Source organism: Rosa rugosa, chromosome 2 (genome assembly GCF_958449725.1).
Source record: "Rosa rugosa chromosome 2, drRosRugo1.1, whole genome shotgun sequence".
Classification (NCBI taxonomy): Eukaryota; Viridiplantae; Streptophyta; class Magnoliopsida; order Rosales; family Rosaceae; genus Rosa; species Rosa rugosa.
This window is the reverse complement of record NC_084821.1, coordinates 6,372,589-6,386,803: the sequence shown is the minus strand read 5'-3', so window position 1 is coordinate 6,386,803 and position 14,215 is coordinate 6,372,589. Positions and strand designations below refer to the sequence as shown.

Genomic DNA, 14,215 nt, shown 5'->3' with positions numbered 1-14,215 from the left:
CCAGGTCTGTTAGTGTTAGTTAATGCTCTGCTGGTTCATTTTTTATTTTTGTAAGCTGCCGTTTCAATTGGTTAATGCTCTATTGCTCTACTAGTTTTCAAATTTTCAATTCTTTGATTTCTTTGATTTTTGATTCTTTGGTGCTTTGTGTGTTTTGTCTTCTTCGCTCTTGGTGTGTTTTGTCTTCGTCTTTTTTTTTTTTTTTTCCCTTCTTGTTTTGGGTACACAAAGGAAGCCTAAGGCCTGGGAAGGGAGGGGAGGGGCTAAGCTGGCCTTGGGTTTTGAGTAAATGTTCTAAATGGGGTGCTCTAGTCCCAAAGTGAGTCAGCAATTTACAGGACACTAGGATCAGTAATAAAGCAGTGAGCTAGCAGCAATGTACTTTTCAGGACACCATGACATTATGATCTAACAGTCTACTTGTGTGTACTTTTCAGCAATCAAATGAAGCACTATGTCATGCTAAATAAAGTTTAGGGTCAACCACTTATTTAATCATATGGTATATCACTCCTAGAGGTAACTAAAACGTAAGGAATAATTGAGCTTATGGTAACTGGATTGTTCATTGGAAGATACTGGACTGTTCATGCTAATGGTAACTGCAGCGCGTGCAATTATTTTGGTACATTCAGGATTAACAAGTGCCAATTTGGTTGTCTCCAACCGACTCAACAATGGTATGTATAAACTTGTTTACCACTGGATCAGAAAAAAACATTAAGTACCTATTTACTAATTTCCTATATTCTATCTATGTTTCAGGTATCATGTTCCTCGGTATTGGATCAAGCCCTACCAAAATTTGTTGGTGGTATTTGAGGAGCTTGCTGGCGATGGTACAAAGATTGATCTTCTGAAAGTCACCCACATGTTGAGAAATGGCAGACCAAGAACCGAGGCAAACTGAAGGAGCAAAAGAAGCCTAAACTTCGTCTAGAGTGTACAAACGAGCAATCCATTTCTACTATTAAATTTTCAAGCTTCAGTACTCCACCTAGAAGCTATGGGAACTGTAACCATGGTACCTGTCACGCTCGAAACTCTACCGATGTGCTGAATAAGGTACCCTCACAGTAGTGTCACGCTGCTACTGCTTTGCTTCAGTTCAGGGTCAAAAGTTTTTCCATTTACCCAAGTTCAAGATCAATAAAACCTTGGACAAACTTGCAATATTGCTAGCTATTTTGCTATGTTGTTTACTTGGTTGCCCGAATTGTGTAGTGCTTCTAGTTTATTACCTTGCAGTACTGCATGCATATATTTTGCTGGCTGCCTAGATTATTAGATATGGGCCATTTTGAACTAATGTTCATGATTAGGCTTGTGTACAAGAGACGATGATGGATTATTTTCAGAATGATTTTGGATGTGGATTTTATGGTTTCAGGAATAGCCAATTTTAATTTCCAGAATGCATGCATACCAATTGTACAGGGGACTACTAAAATGTGTCATCACAAACTGCAAGCTACAACAAAAGCACACCAAAATGTGTGGTTTCAGCTGCACAGACACAACACAAAAACCAATAATAAGTCTATTGTCTGTTTGACAATGGGACAACAGAAAATTGTAGTCTGAAAGCCAAAACAACAACATAAGTTAGTTCAAAGTACTGGCTAAAGTGTATAACAACAACAAATAAGTGTGATTGGACATGATTACAGACAATATAAAACACGTACTATTAGTTGTCCTTGTTATATTCAGACCACAAAAATTTGTCATCTAAATAATCTCAAACGACAGTAAATTGTCGTCGTAATGAGATTGACATAACAGAAATCTATTGTCTAAACCATTTCCCAACATCACATATGTATAATTGAAAAATCTTTCACACAACACTTAAATGTCATACAAATCAACTATAGAACGACACTTAATTGTCATCTGATACACTTTACGACCACATATAATTGTCGTGTAAAGTAAATTAGCACAACCTTTAAGTGTTGTTGTATGAGAGAAGACACTACATATGAGTCTTCATATTTCTTATTTAAGGGCATTCAGACCACACAAATAAGTCTTGCAATATGCTTCACAGAATAGTATTTCAAAAAATATGTCATTGTTTTCTTTATCAGACAATACAAAACCGTTGTTTGAATGCTTTTAAAGAAACAGATCACAATGTTCCCAAAATGCAAAACTCATCAGACGACACATTTTTTATGTCGTCTGAATTTTCAGACTACAGAACTCTTCTGTCGTTCGATACGCCCAAGACACGACATCGTACTAGACGACACATTTTTGTTCGTTCAGACGACAGAACAGTTCTGTCGTCTGAAGGCCTTTTTGACATAGTGTGAGTCCCAAGGAGAATGAGATTTTGAGGGAGCAGATTGAAGACTTGTTGAAAAAGGGGTTCATTCGTGAAAGTATGAGTCCTTGTGCAGTTCCAGTCCTACCTGTTCCTAAGAAGGGCAATCAATGGCGGATGTGTGTTGATAGCAGGGCCATAAATAAGATAACTGTGAAGTACAGGTTCCCCATCCCACGTTTGGAAGACATGCTTGATGAACTGGAGGGCTCCAAAGTGTTTACCAAGATAGATCTTCGAAGTGGTTACCACCAGATTCGAATCAAGCCAGGAGATGAGTGGAAGACAGCTTTTAAGAGCAAGGATGGTTTGTTCGGATGGCTGGTTATGCCATTCGGGTTGTCTAATGCACCCAGCACTTTTATGAGGCTTATGAACCAGGTTCTTCGTCCTTTTATGGGTTCCTTTGTCGTGGTCTATTTTGATGATATATTAATCTATAGCAGGACCAAAGAAGAACATCTGGTACATTTGAGACAGGTTTTGGGAGCTTTACAGGAAAATAAACTGTACATTAACCTGAAGAAGTGTACTTTCTGTGCCAACAAACTGTTATTTTTAGGATTTGTGGTCGGAGAAGAAGGCATTCAAGTTGATGAAGAGAAAGTGCGAGCAATAAGAGAATGGCCAGCTCCAAAAACAGTTTCTGAGGTGCAGAGCTTTCATGGTTTAGCTACTTTCTACATGAGGTTTGTGAAAAATTTCAGTACCATTACTGCCCCTATTACTGAATGTTTGAAGAAAGGCAAATTCCAATGGGGAGAGGAACAAGAGAAAAGTTTTGCCCTAATCAAGGAGAAACTTTGTACTGCACCAGTTCTTGCTCTTCCTAATTTTGACAAGGTATTTGAGGTTGAATGTGATGCTAGTGGCGTGGGGGTAGGTGCTGTGTTGTCACAAGAGAAGAAACCAGTAGCATTCTTTAGTGAAAAGCTGAATGAAGCTCGTCAGAAGTGGAGTACTTATGACCAAGAATTCTATGCAGTGTTCCGGGCATTGAGGCAATGGGAGCACTACCTGATTCAGAGGGAGTTTGTACTGTTCACTGATCATCAGGCCTTGAAGTACCTTAATAGCCAGAAAACTGTGAATAAGATGCATGCAAGGTGGGTAAGTTTTCTGCAGAAATTTCCTTTTGTGATTCAGCATAAATCTGGTACTCTTAACCGGGTTGCAGATGCTTTGAGTAGGAGGGCTTCCTTGCTGGTCACTTTAGCTCAGGAGATTGTGGGGTTTGATCTCTTGAAGGAGTTGTATGAGGAAGATGTTGATTTCAAGGAGATTTGGGCCAAGTGCAGCAACAATAATGCAGTTGCAGATTTTTATGAGAATGAAGGATATCTATTCAAGGGCAACCGGCTATGTATCCCTAGTTCTTCATTGAGGGAGAAACTGATCAGAGATATGCATGGAGGGGGATTGAGTGGGCACTTGGGCCGAGACAAAACTATTGCCAGCCTTGAGGAGAGGTATTTATGGCCACAGTTGAAAAAAGATGCAGGAACTATCGTGAGAAAGTGCTACACCTGCCAGGTTTCTAAGGGTCAGTCCCAAAACACAGGTCTTTATCTACCTTTACCTGTTCCTGAAGATATTTGGCAGGATCTTGCTATGGATTTTGTGTTGGGATTACCCCGTACCCAAAGGGCTGTGGATTCAGTGTTTGTGGTAGTTGACAGGTTCTCCAAGATGGCGCATTTCATTGCATGTAAGAAGACTGCTGATGCTTCTAATATCGCCAAACTGTTCTTCAGGGAGGTGGTTCGTTTGCATGGAGTACCCAAATCCATTACTTCTGATAGAGACACAAAGTTCCTTAGCCACTTCTGGATTACCTTATGGAGGATGTTTGGTACAGCTTTGAACCGTAGCAGCACAGCTCATCCTCAAACTGATGGACAGACAGAGGTTACTAACAGAACTTTGGGTAACATGGTCCGAAGTGTTTGTGGAGATCGACCCAAACAGTGGGATTATGCTTTGCCACAGGTGGAGTTTGCTTATAACAGTGCTGTGCATAGTGCAACAGGGAAGTCACCATTCTCCTTAGTTTATACTGCTGTTCCTCGACATGTGGTTGACTTGGTGAAGCTTCCTAAGGTTCCTGGTGTTAGTGTTGCTACTGAGGGCATGGCTAGAGATGTGCAGGCGGTTCGAGACGAAGTTAGGGCTAAGCTGGAAGCAACTAATGCTAAGTATAAATCTGCAGCTGATAAACATCGCAGAGTAAAAATGTTCCAAGAGGGTGATGACGTGATGGTGTTTCTGAGGAAGGAGAGATTTCCTGTTGGTACCTATAACAAGCTGAAGCCCAGAAAATATGGTCCTTTTAAGGTGCTGCGGAAGATCAACGACAATGCTTATGTTGTTGCCCTTCCTGATTCCATGAGTATCTCTAACACATTTAATGTGGCTGACCTGCATGAGTTTCGTGAAGATGAGGTCCTTTATCCAGATGAGAACTCGGGGTCGAGTTCTTCGGAGGTGGAGGAGACTGATGCAGAATGGATGGCAGCCCAATTTGAAGAACAATTGGATCGTGCTAAAGGAGGAAAACGAAAAGTGACTAGTAGACGCGAAACAGCTCGGAGTCCGATTGGGATGTACCTTACCTTTCCGGAAAGGGAATCGCGCCACGAGCAAGACTCATCGCTTTGCTATGAGCTGTAGCATTTTTCGGGCTTTTGGGATCGTTTAGGGCCTCAAAACTGCATTTTTCTAATTTTCGGCTTTTTGGTTTTCCTAATTATTTTTTGGTTGTTTTCTTTTTACCCATGGGCTTTAGGGTTTCATTGTTAGTCGCCCTAGGGTTACTTTTATCTTATTTATACAGCCGCAAGCGGCTGCATAACCTATCTATTATCTTTTATCAATAAAATTTGAGAGTATTCTCTTTTTATCTCTGGTGGACTCCAGAATCTTTGCTTAGGTTTATTGCTGGTAAACCTAGTTTATCAATCCGATCATTCCGACTGCGTCACTTAAGGTAGGAGCCTTTAGCTTGCATAACTAATGGTGCCACAATCAATTCAACATCTCATCGGATTAAGCAGTTTCCGATACTGAAAGGATCATCGGTAAAAATTATGAAACTTTCACAATCAAAACCTCAGGAGTGTCTGTCATAAAAAAAAAATTAAAAAATAAAATAAAATAAAAACCTCAGGAGTATCATTGGATGTAGTTAGAGCTGTCACTCGGTCGGTTCAAATCGGTTATAGGTATTACCAACTTCAAAACCAAAGCTTTCGGTTTCAAAATTGAGCTACCAATTACCAACCAAAATTTTCAGTTTTTAATCATATCTACCAAATTCGGTATTTCAGTTTTCGGTTTTCGGTATTACCAACTTTAGAACAACTAATTCTTTGTTATAACAAAATGAGGTTTTTCAATTTTATAACCGTAAACTTCGTATTCATCTACTAATCATAGCTTTCTTTTGTATATATGACATCAAATTTTAGCCATTTTCAATAAAACTAGGTTATTTAACCATCTTGGACTAGGTTACTCAAAATACATGTACTATTAATTGATGTAGTATATTGTTAGTTCATACCATTATGAAAACTTTTATGTTTATTTCTTAATATACATGTATGTGTATTGAAAATCATAGTATATAAAGCTAATATTTAGATAATCAGTAGATTCGATATTTACCAAAACCAAACCAACTTTATCGGTCTCGGTTACCAAAAAGTCGGTTTACCAAACCTAAAGTATCGGTTAGTATTCGGTCGGTTTGGTAATTACCAAACCAAGTGGCAGCCCTAGCTGTAGTAGGAGGAATGAACAGACAAATCAATAAGAACTTTGTCTTATACGAGCCCACAACTATAACCCTGATAGTGTGACAACGATCAAGGCCCAACCCGCTATGTAATTTCTTTTAATATTTTCTTGCTATCGTAATAAGTTAGCAGTTAGAACACAAATTTTAGATATAATACAAATATTGATTTGCCATCTGTACATGTATTCAATGCTATTTCAAAACTATGATTTGGTACAAGTTGGAGAAAACTTATAAGGAAACCAACATACATCATTCTATTTTCTGTGTTGTATTCAAGATTATAAACTTAATTGGTATATTTTGGTTACTGGTGAGCTCCACTGTACAAGCAAATTAACTCACTCAAGTAACCCTGAAAAAAAACCACACCAAAAAATAACCGAAAATGAAATACAAAGATCTCAGTCGAATAGTTGTTATCTCTGCAGTTCTTGCTTGCAAAGAGGGCAGCAAGATATGATCCGAAGCCACTGATCGACACACTTGAGGTGAAACATATGCGAACATGGCAACTGCCTCACTTCTTCTTTGTCCCTATACTTGGCCAGGCAAATGCAGCAGTCCTATAATACAAGAAACGTAAACAGATTAAAGATCTACATAGAAACAGATTAAAGATCCACATTTTTTCTCAACATTAAACCACTGAACTCGGAAAATTCAAATGTATATGTAACGAATGTATACTGTATAGGTAACCGGAGTTTTGATGTCAAAATCTCTTTAAGATTAGAGCTATGATACGTGATAACATGTTAGACAATTTTCAACTTCAAAAGCTTAAGTTGTGGCTTACTGGATCTTCATTTGTGAGGTCTGAGTTGCGATCATTTCCCAGCTCTATGGAGGTGTTAACTTCCTTATATCTCCAGCTAGGTAGCTGAGAGATTTGGTCATCAGATGCTGCTTTATCAATGGAGCCCATGTTCATGTTGTATCCAAGCATGCTGTTAATTAGAGGAACACAGCAACACAGCAACACAAACAGTAGGAATGGAAAAGAGTAGCTGATTGCATTCCAAGCAAGCAGAGCAATGCAGAGCACATGGAGTTTTGGGGCTCCAGGGAATGAGCTAAACCGAGAATCAAACACCCAAACATTACCCATTACAAACCATATTGCAAAGAATAGCTCAAGTGAGGTTCTACACCTGTTCATCAAATGTGTTGTCCTGCAAGATGTGCAAAATTTTATTTATTTACTCTACTATCAACAATGAAATAACAATTCCCAACCATAATGACCGAAAGGAAGTAATTGAGGCATATATAAAGTACCTGGATTCTTCAACACCTCTTTGTTGTTCTATATCCGAAAGGTTGAAACCATCTGCTTGAGTGAGATAAAGTAGCCTGTAACGACCAAATAGTAGCAGCAAATTGAGAACACAGCCTATATCATACCCAACAATCCAAATTCTCATAGGCCAAACCGGCTTCTCCCTCTCCGAAACAGCCAGAATAATCGTCGTGATGCTTATCTGAACGACCAAAACTATGAACTCCATCATCATCCAAGTGCTGGAATTAAAAGGGTTCGATCCAAGATCAGACCTCGACCCATTTTGGTAGTGGAACACTCTTCTCAAGAAGGTGAACCACCTTGCTCTAGATATCCTCATAGCCATTCTGATCAAGAATGTAGAAGGAAGAGGTCTAGAAGACCTGGTCCTCACATTCACAGCCATTCGATTCTCTCCTGGAGAACTCGATGAAAACGAAACAGCACTGGCAGAGTTACACATTGAATCTGGTTGGAAAAGGTAATGGGTACTATGCATAGAGAGTGATTCTACTGCTCACTATATATCTGGCTCTGGAGAAGAGTTATATGGTGTTAACGTGTCAGCTGGATTTGGGAGGCTAACATGAAATATATGAGAGTTGTATCACAAAAACTGTGCTGGCATTTTCACAAATAGGTGGTGTGCAGTTGGTTTTGACAGAAAAGCTTTGTATTAAAATATTCATGTAACCTTCATGTTTTCAATGATAGTCATGAGAGTTAAATGAGGCAAAAGGTGAAAAATACCATATGGGTTGAGTAGCCACAAGCACAATCTAGAAAACTTGTATCTCCAAGGACTCAAAGCTTCAAGCTTTTAATCAACAGCAGCAAAGTGAGCAAACCCAAAACCCCAATTTCAGAAGTCTCCAATAAAGCTTACACCTTTAAACTCTGAAACACCCTCCAAGCAAAACCCTTTGATGGGTTTCTCTCAAATTGAGTATCTTTATTGGATTCTAACAGAAAACCAATCAACTTTTCACCAAAGATGCCAAAAACCCAGAAAGCCAGAAACTTCCAAGGCCTCAATTCTGGGACCTAAAACCCTGAAACATGCAGAAAAGGCCAAACTGTGAATATGAACAAGATCAAAGAAACTGAAGTGTATAAAAGGGGACTGGGGAAAATAGGTGTGAAGAATATGTCAGGAAGGTGAAGGGTTGGGTCTGAGATGGTGACCAAAGATCAGCTACTACAGAGGCTTTGCTTTGATTCCAAGGGAATCACAAAGTTTGGAGGGAGGGAAGCTAACTGTTGTTGGCCTAACTTGCCTCTTGCTTTTGTTTATTAAACAAGCAAAGCTGAGAGATCAGCTACTGGGCTTCTTCAACTGCAAATTTCTCTCCCATCTTTATCCTTTTCTCTGATACAGAATTAGAATAAAAGCAAAAGATATTGTTGTTTGGGTTTTAACATCTTTAAATCTGGTTTTGGAAGTTAATTCTTAATTGGATAACAGATAAAGTGATAGTTTGACGATTACGATTAGTAATTCTTGTTTAAGCATCTAACAGCTTTGTTAGTTTAAATTCTGGCGGGTACAGTGCCTGGTATGACATGTTTTGTGTTTAGCAGTTAATTTGTTGGTCACCTAATCAGATCTGCAGCTGCATTATTTTGAAGCACCATGGCCCCTCAATCTTATACCATTAATATTCCATTCACTATCTCTCTCTCCTTTTCTTTTTTATATATATATATATACTAATTGATTTTTTGAATTCAAATCTCATTCTCTGTTAATCTAACTAAAAGTAAAATCATACATTATTTTAAATAAATATAGACATGTCCTCTCTATTCTGATTCGTTTATAGAAACTTATTTGAATCACAATGAATATTTCGGCGTTTAATCATCCAAAATTCTAAACTGATCATCTATTAAATAATTCTTCAAAATTATACAGTAAAAAAATCAGTTAACATTGCTGAAATCATTTAGTGAGTCTGTAGATAACAACTGTCCCGTTTCCAGATAACAAAGTTTCTTTGCAAATAACAAGTTAACAACTATCTAATGATTCAAAGTTTGCTTGCAAATGGAGCTGACGATATCAGTTCATTCAATAGATTTATTATATAAAAACATTGTTATATATTTTAATGTTTTATATGTCTTTTCAGATTCATTTTAAATAATTTAATCAAAAACTGCAGCAAATTTGTCATTTTTCCTCTAATAATTTTCTGTAAAATGAAGAGGTAGAAAAATCAGAATCAGGTGTTTCTTTAAAAAAAAATAGCACACATATGAATCCATTAAAAAAAAAAAGCATATTAAATAAAACGCATTTGCTGCATATTTCATGAAAAATGAAGAGGTAGAAAAATCAGAATCAGGTGTTTCTTGGACCTTAAGACTTTGAATATCTCTGGGTCAGTACAACGTCATAGAGTATTCAAAATGATTTCCTACTCCTTCAAATCCTTTAGGAGCAAGCCACGTAGCAATTGGACTGGTCTGTCGACTATTCTCAGATTTACTATTCAGCTTAAAGCCTTAAACCTGCCAATAGCATAAGAACCAATATACCTTGTGGGATCTTCAAAGTTCAAGATGATTTTGTGAACCTCATGTTCATTAATTAAGTTAATCAATTTAATTAGTAGATTGAGTCTAGAGATTAAAGAAGAGGAACATCTTCGTTTTGAATCAAATCACATTCAATTTTTGAAGCTAAAATTTTTGTAGGGGAGTCTCACGTGTTTAGACTTTAGACCAAGAAATTGATTGCCTTAATAGGTCTCATCTACTTGATAAGGAAAATTTAAAGCCATTTAACATGATTCTTGTCTATGATCTTGGGTCATTACCCAAATTAAATCTTGACAATGGTGGCTCTAGTATTGGAACATGTTTTTAAGTATGATTCCTATATTACTAATATGAAAGAAAAGTCTAATAATTTCCAAGATTTGAAATATGAAAGACAATTTACTCTCAAGCGGGTTGGTTTTGGCTTCGTCCTCGAAACTCTATTGTATAATTTCTTTTGATCTTTGATAAAAACTCAAACATGGGTAAGAAGTTCAGTCTTGTTTCGCTTCAATAAAAAAAGACAATTTGTCCTCAAATTGTATAGGACAAATATTGGTTAGGCAATTGCAATAATAATATTGAACATTCATTTCAGAAAGCCTAGCTCCATCAAGTTGTTGATTTACACATTTGTTCAGCAGGAAATCTACTTTTGAACAAACTTGTCTCCTTAGGATATAATTACAATCTGAAGGTACATGATTGATAGTTTTTCAAACTTTTTTATATGAGTATTTCTTGAAAGAGTTTTTTTCCTGTAACACAATAAAAGCTAATTTTTCACATTAAGTAAATAAGTCTGTAAGAATAAAAGAATGTAAGTTCATCTCACACGTAAAATAAAACGCATGAAATATATATAGAATAAGACCAGGATAGAGACTCCTGAAAAGAGATCAGCACACATATGAATCCACATAAATACGTGTTACAATCATAACTAATTGTTTATTAGATATCTTAAAATATCAAAACAATAGAAATTTATGGTAAGCTCATCTTAATATGATCTACGTAGTATACGACTCGAAACTCATATATATGCTTGCAACGTGTTAAAGAAAGAGGATCACATTCTTAATGTGAAAAAGGGACAGCTAAAGCTACAAGGAACACAAAGAATAGATAATCATATAAGTTAATCAAGTTTGCTATTTCGTAATTGACCACTCAAACTTGACCGTGCATAAATCTTAATTAACCTGTAATTTGTTGCAACGTGTTCGATCTATTTAATACATTTTGGGCAGCTGAGTTTAATCTTTTATCAGCTCAGGTTTAGAAGTTTCAAGGTTTCAAGCTTTTGTTGCAGAAGATGACTCCTATATGTTTACGTACGTATACGTACACATGGAGGTAGAGAAATGAGATAGAAAAGAACAAAAGTTGATGAGTATGAATAATTATCTCAACAAACGTGCAATCGGATGAATAAACCGCGCGTGGACAGTTAGTTAATACATATATAGTCGTAAACAATACTTTATTTTGAATATCTAAATACACAATATTTGTCATTGTTTGAAAGCTAAATATTTTTATTATAGCAAGTTTAAAATACAACGTATGGTAGCAGATTGTGGTCACAACATCGTCTTTGCCTTGCCATATCTTAAAATTCAGCAAGCTAAAAGAGATCAAACTTTACTTCATAATCGAGTTGTTCTACCATGCTGAATGATTAGAGACACCACTGAATGAGTTTTTGGTTGCTCTATTTGAACTTGTGATCTCAACTGTACGTACTGGTTATTTCAAATAAGCAACAGATCACAATATAAGTTGTCACAAACATTATGAAAAGAATACTCATCAATGATCGATGTACCTACTCCATTTCAATCATTCGATGATAATTCTTCAGTCGTAACTCTCACTTTCCCAACAAACGAGAATAATCATCTTCAAATTTAAACAATTGGCTCCTGCAATGGTTTGGTTCTTCTAGCCGAATGCTATGTGTATAAAAATGCTGGTTTATGTGTATGGTTAACAACTACTATAATTTGGATTGATCCTTCTATTTTGTTTCTCTCGTATGTTTGCGGTGTTTATTTGTAATTGAGTAGCCAAAAGTACGTACGAAGTATGGAGCACCGTTGTTGCTGCATGATCGAAGACATCGTTTTATGATAGTTTATGGCTGCTCTAGAGTCCACAGTCCAGCACTCCAGCCAGTACATATGTATCTTTATGTGTGTTCTAAATTTTACATTTTCTTTGTAGATTGTTTGTAATTGAGTGACGAAAAGCTAGCTATGATTAGTATGAAGCATGGTGTTGATGCACTAATCACAGCTAGAATTGTGAGCAACTAGCAGAGAATGCTGAAGCTCCTACTAATCACCCATATATATATTAGCTAGCCCAAACACTAACCACCCAAGTATATGCATTTTCTGTTTAAGAAATAACAATATTTCTCTTCAGTTCTGGTTTGTTTAATATCGTGGATTCATATATGAACAACTACAATACACTTTCGTTCATTCAGAAAGTTTATAATAGATCGAACAAGCCTTCAGTCCTAGAAGAAGTATAGAATCCACTAGCCAAGTAAGTTTTGTCCTAGTCTATGCACTTTGTGTACTTTGTTACATTCTGGTTCGTTACTAGAATAGAAGGGATTTGATGTCAAATGAGTGGTACTATCTTACGTACAAACCTAGTTGGTTTTGTCCTAGTCTATGCACTTCGTGTGTTTTGTTATGTTCTGGTTCATTACTAGAATATGAGGGATTTGTATGTAGTGAAAGAGTATATATAATGTGTCATTCTGGCATGTGTTCCTAATATGATCTATGAATGATCTTTACTAAAAAAATTATGATCAAACCTACACATTATTACTAGTTTTTCAAAGCACTTCTCAAATGAGTATTTCTTGAAAGAGCATCTATTCTGTAATACAAAAAAAGACAATTTTCTATCACCATAAAGTAACATAAAGTTTGTAAGAATCAAACAATGAGAATTGATCTCACACGTGAGATAAAAATGCATGGAATAGAATAAGATCAGGATTGAGACTCCTTGAAAAAGATGGCACACATATGAAGCCACATAGCTACGTTTTACTCTGATAACTAATTGTTTATTAGATATCTTAGAATTCAAACAATATAAAGTTTATGCAAAGCTCATCTTAATATGACAACGTTGTAGATGACTCGAAACTCATTGATATGCTTGCAACATGTTAAAGAAATATGATTACATTCTTAATGTGAAAAAAAAGAAAGCTAATTAAGCCTAGAAGCCTAGAAGGGAAAAGAAAGAATAGAGAATCATAAAAGTTAATCAAGCTAGCTTGAACCTGTAATTTGTAGCAACGTGCTCTAATTATTACATTTTGGGCATCTTAGTTTAATCTTTTATTGTATCAGCTCAGGTTTATGAGTTTCAAGGTTTCTAGCTATTGTTTGCAGAAGATGACCGGCATATATGTTTGCGTATGTATACGTTCACATGGAGGTAGAGAAATGAGATAGAAAGTACAAAACTTGAGGAGTACGTACAGTAGTTATCTTACGAATGCAGGTGGACTAACCGCGGACAGCCGGTTAATATGTATATATATTCCTAAAATATGTAGTACTTGTCATTGTTTCAAAGCTAAATCTTCTTATTATAATAAAATTTTAATGGCTAAGTGATAGGCGCTTATTGTCAGAACCTCATTTTTGCCTTGCCAATTTGCCATATCCTAAAATTATGCAAGTAAAAACTAAAAAGAGCCCAAACTTTACGAAAAAAAAAAAAGAGCCCAAACTTTAATTCAACTTTACGATTATTCTAAATAACTCTAAAGTCTTGTTTGATTCGCGGAAGGGAAAGTAATTCTTTGTCTTTCTCATGGGAAGAGAAATGAAATTTTACAAAAACTTTCCTTATGTTACCAAATATCGGAATGGAAAGTTATCCGGAAAGTTGTTAAAAAGTTTGTAATTAATGCAATAAGATAATGTATTGTGAGTAATAAATGCAAGGAAAGAAATATGGAAAATGATTTATTTAGAGTATGGAATGAATCATTTTCCACCATATTTTCCTTTGTTTTAGGAAAATATTTCATTTTCTTTTGCTTCCCACGTAAGAAAAAAATAAGAATTTTTCGATACTTATTTTTTTCGCGAACTAAACGAGGTCTAAAACCCCCAAATAACCCACTTACAGCTCACCATCTTGTTCTGTTTTTCTTTTTTATCCTTCAGCCCAAATTGGATAGTTGGGATATCCAGGGCACCGGGGT

At 36.3% G+C, this 14,215-nt stretch overlaps 1 protein-coding gene across 3 annotated transcripts; it reads right to left on the bottom strand.

Annotated features, from left to right (window-relative positions):
* Positions 1–6,303: 6,303 nt before the first annotated feature.
* On the bottom strand, positions 6,304–8,981 carry LOC133731712 (E3 ubiquitin-protein ligase At1g63170-like). 3 transcript variants are annotated; one of them, XM_062159117.1, is made up of 4 exons: positions 8,167–8,981; positions 7,413–7,950; positions 6,931–7,306; positions 6,304–6,697 (listed from the first exon to the last, which is right to left on the bottom strand). In XM_062159117.1, the coding sequence occupies exons 2-4, from the start codon at positions 7,913–7,915 to the stop codon at positions 6,551–6,553; spliced, it is 1,026 nt and encodes a 341-aa protein (XP_062015101.1). In that variant the 5' UTR covers positions 7,916–7,950; positions 8,167–8,981; the 3' UTR covers positions 6,304–6,550. The 3 variants fall into 3 exon arrangements, with proteins under 3 accessions (XP_062015101.1, XP_062015102.1, XP_062015100.1); XM_062159118.1 differs by having other exon boundaries at positions 7,413–7,833; positions 8,167–8,980; XM_062159116.1 differs by having other exon boundaries at positions 7,413–8,979.
* Between the last annotated feature and the right edge of the window lie 5,234 nt (positions 8,982–14,215).

Bases quoted from the DNA above. Each gene is read 5' to 3' on its own strand.
- LOC133731712 (XM_062159117.1), bottom strand. From the start codon at position 7,915: ATGCATAGTACCCATTACCTTTTCCAACCAGATTCAATGTGTAACTCT. The intron at 7,307-7,412 runs GTACTTTATATA...CACATCTTGCAG, and splicing joins AGAGGTGTTGAAGAATCCAG to GACAACACATTTGATGAACA. The intron at 6,698-6,930 runs GTAAGCCACAAC...CTTGTATTATAG, and splicing joins ACCTCACAAATGAAGATCCA to GACTGCTGCATTTGCCTGGC.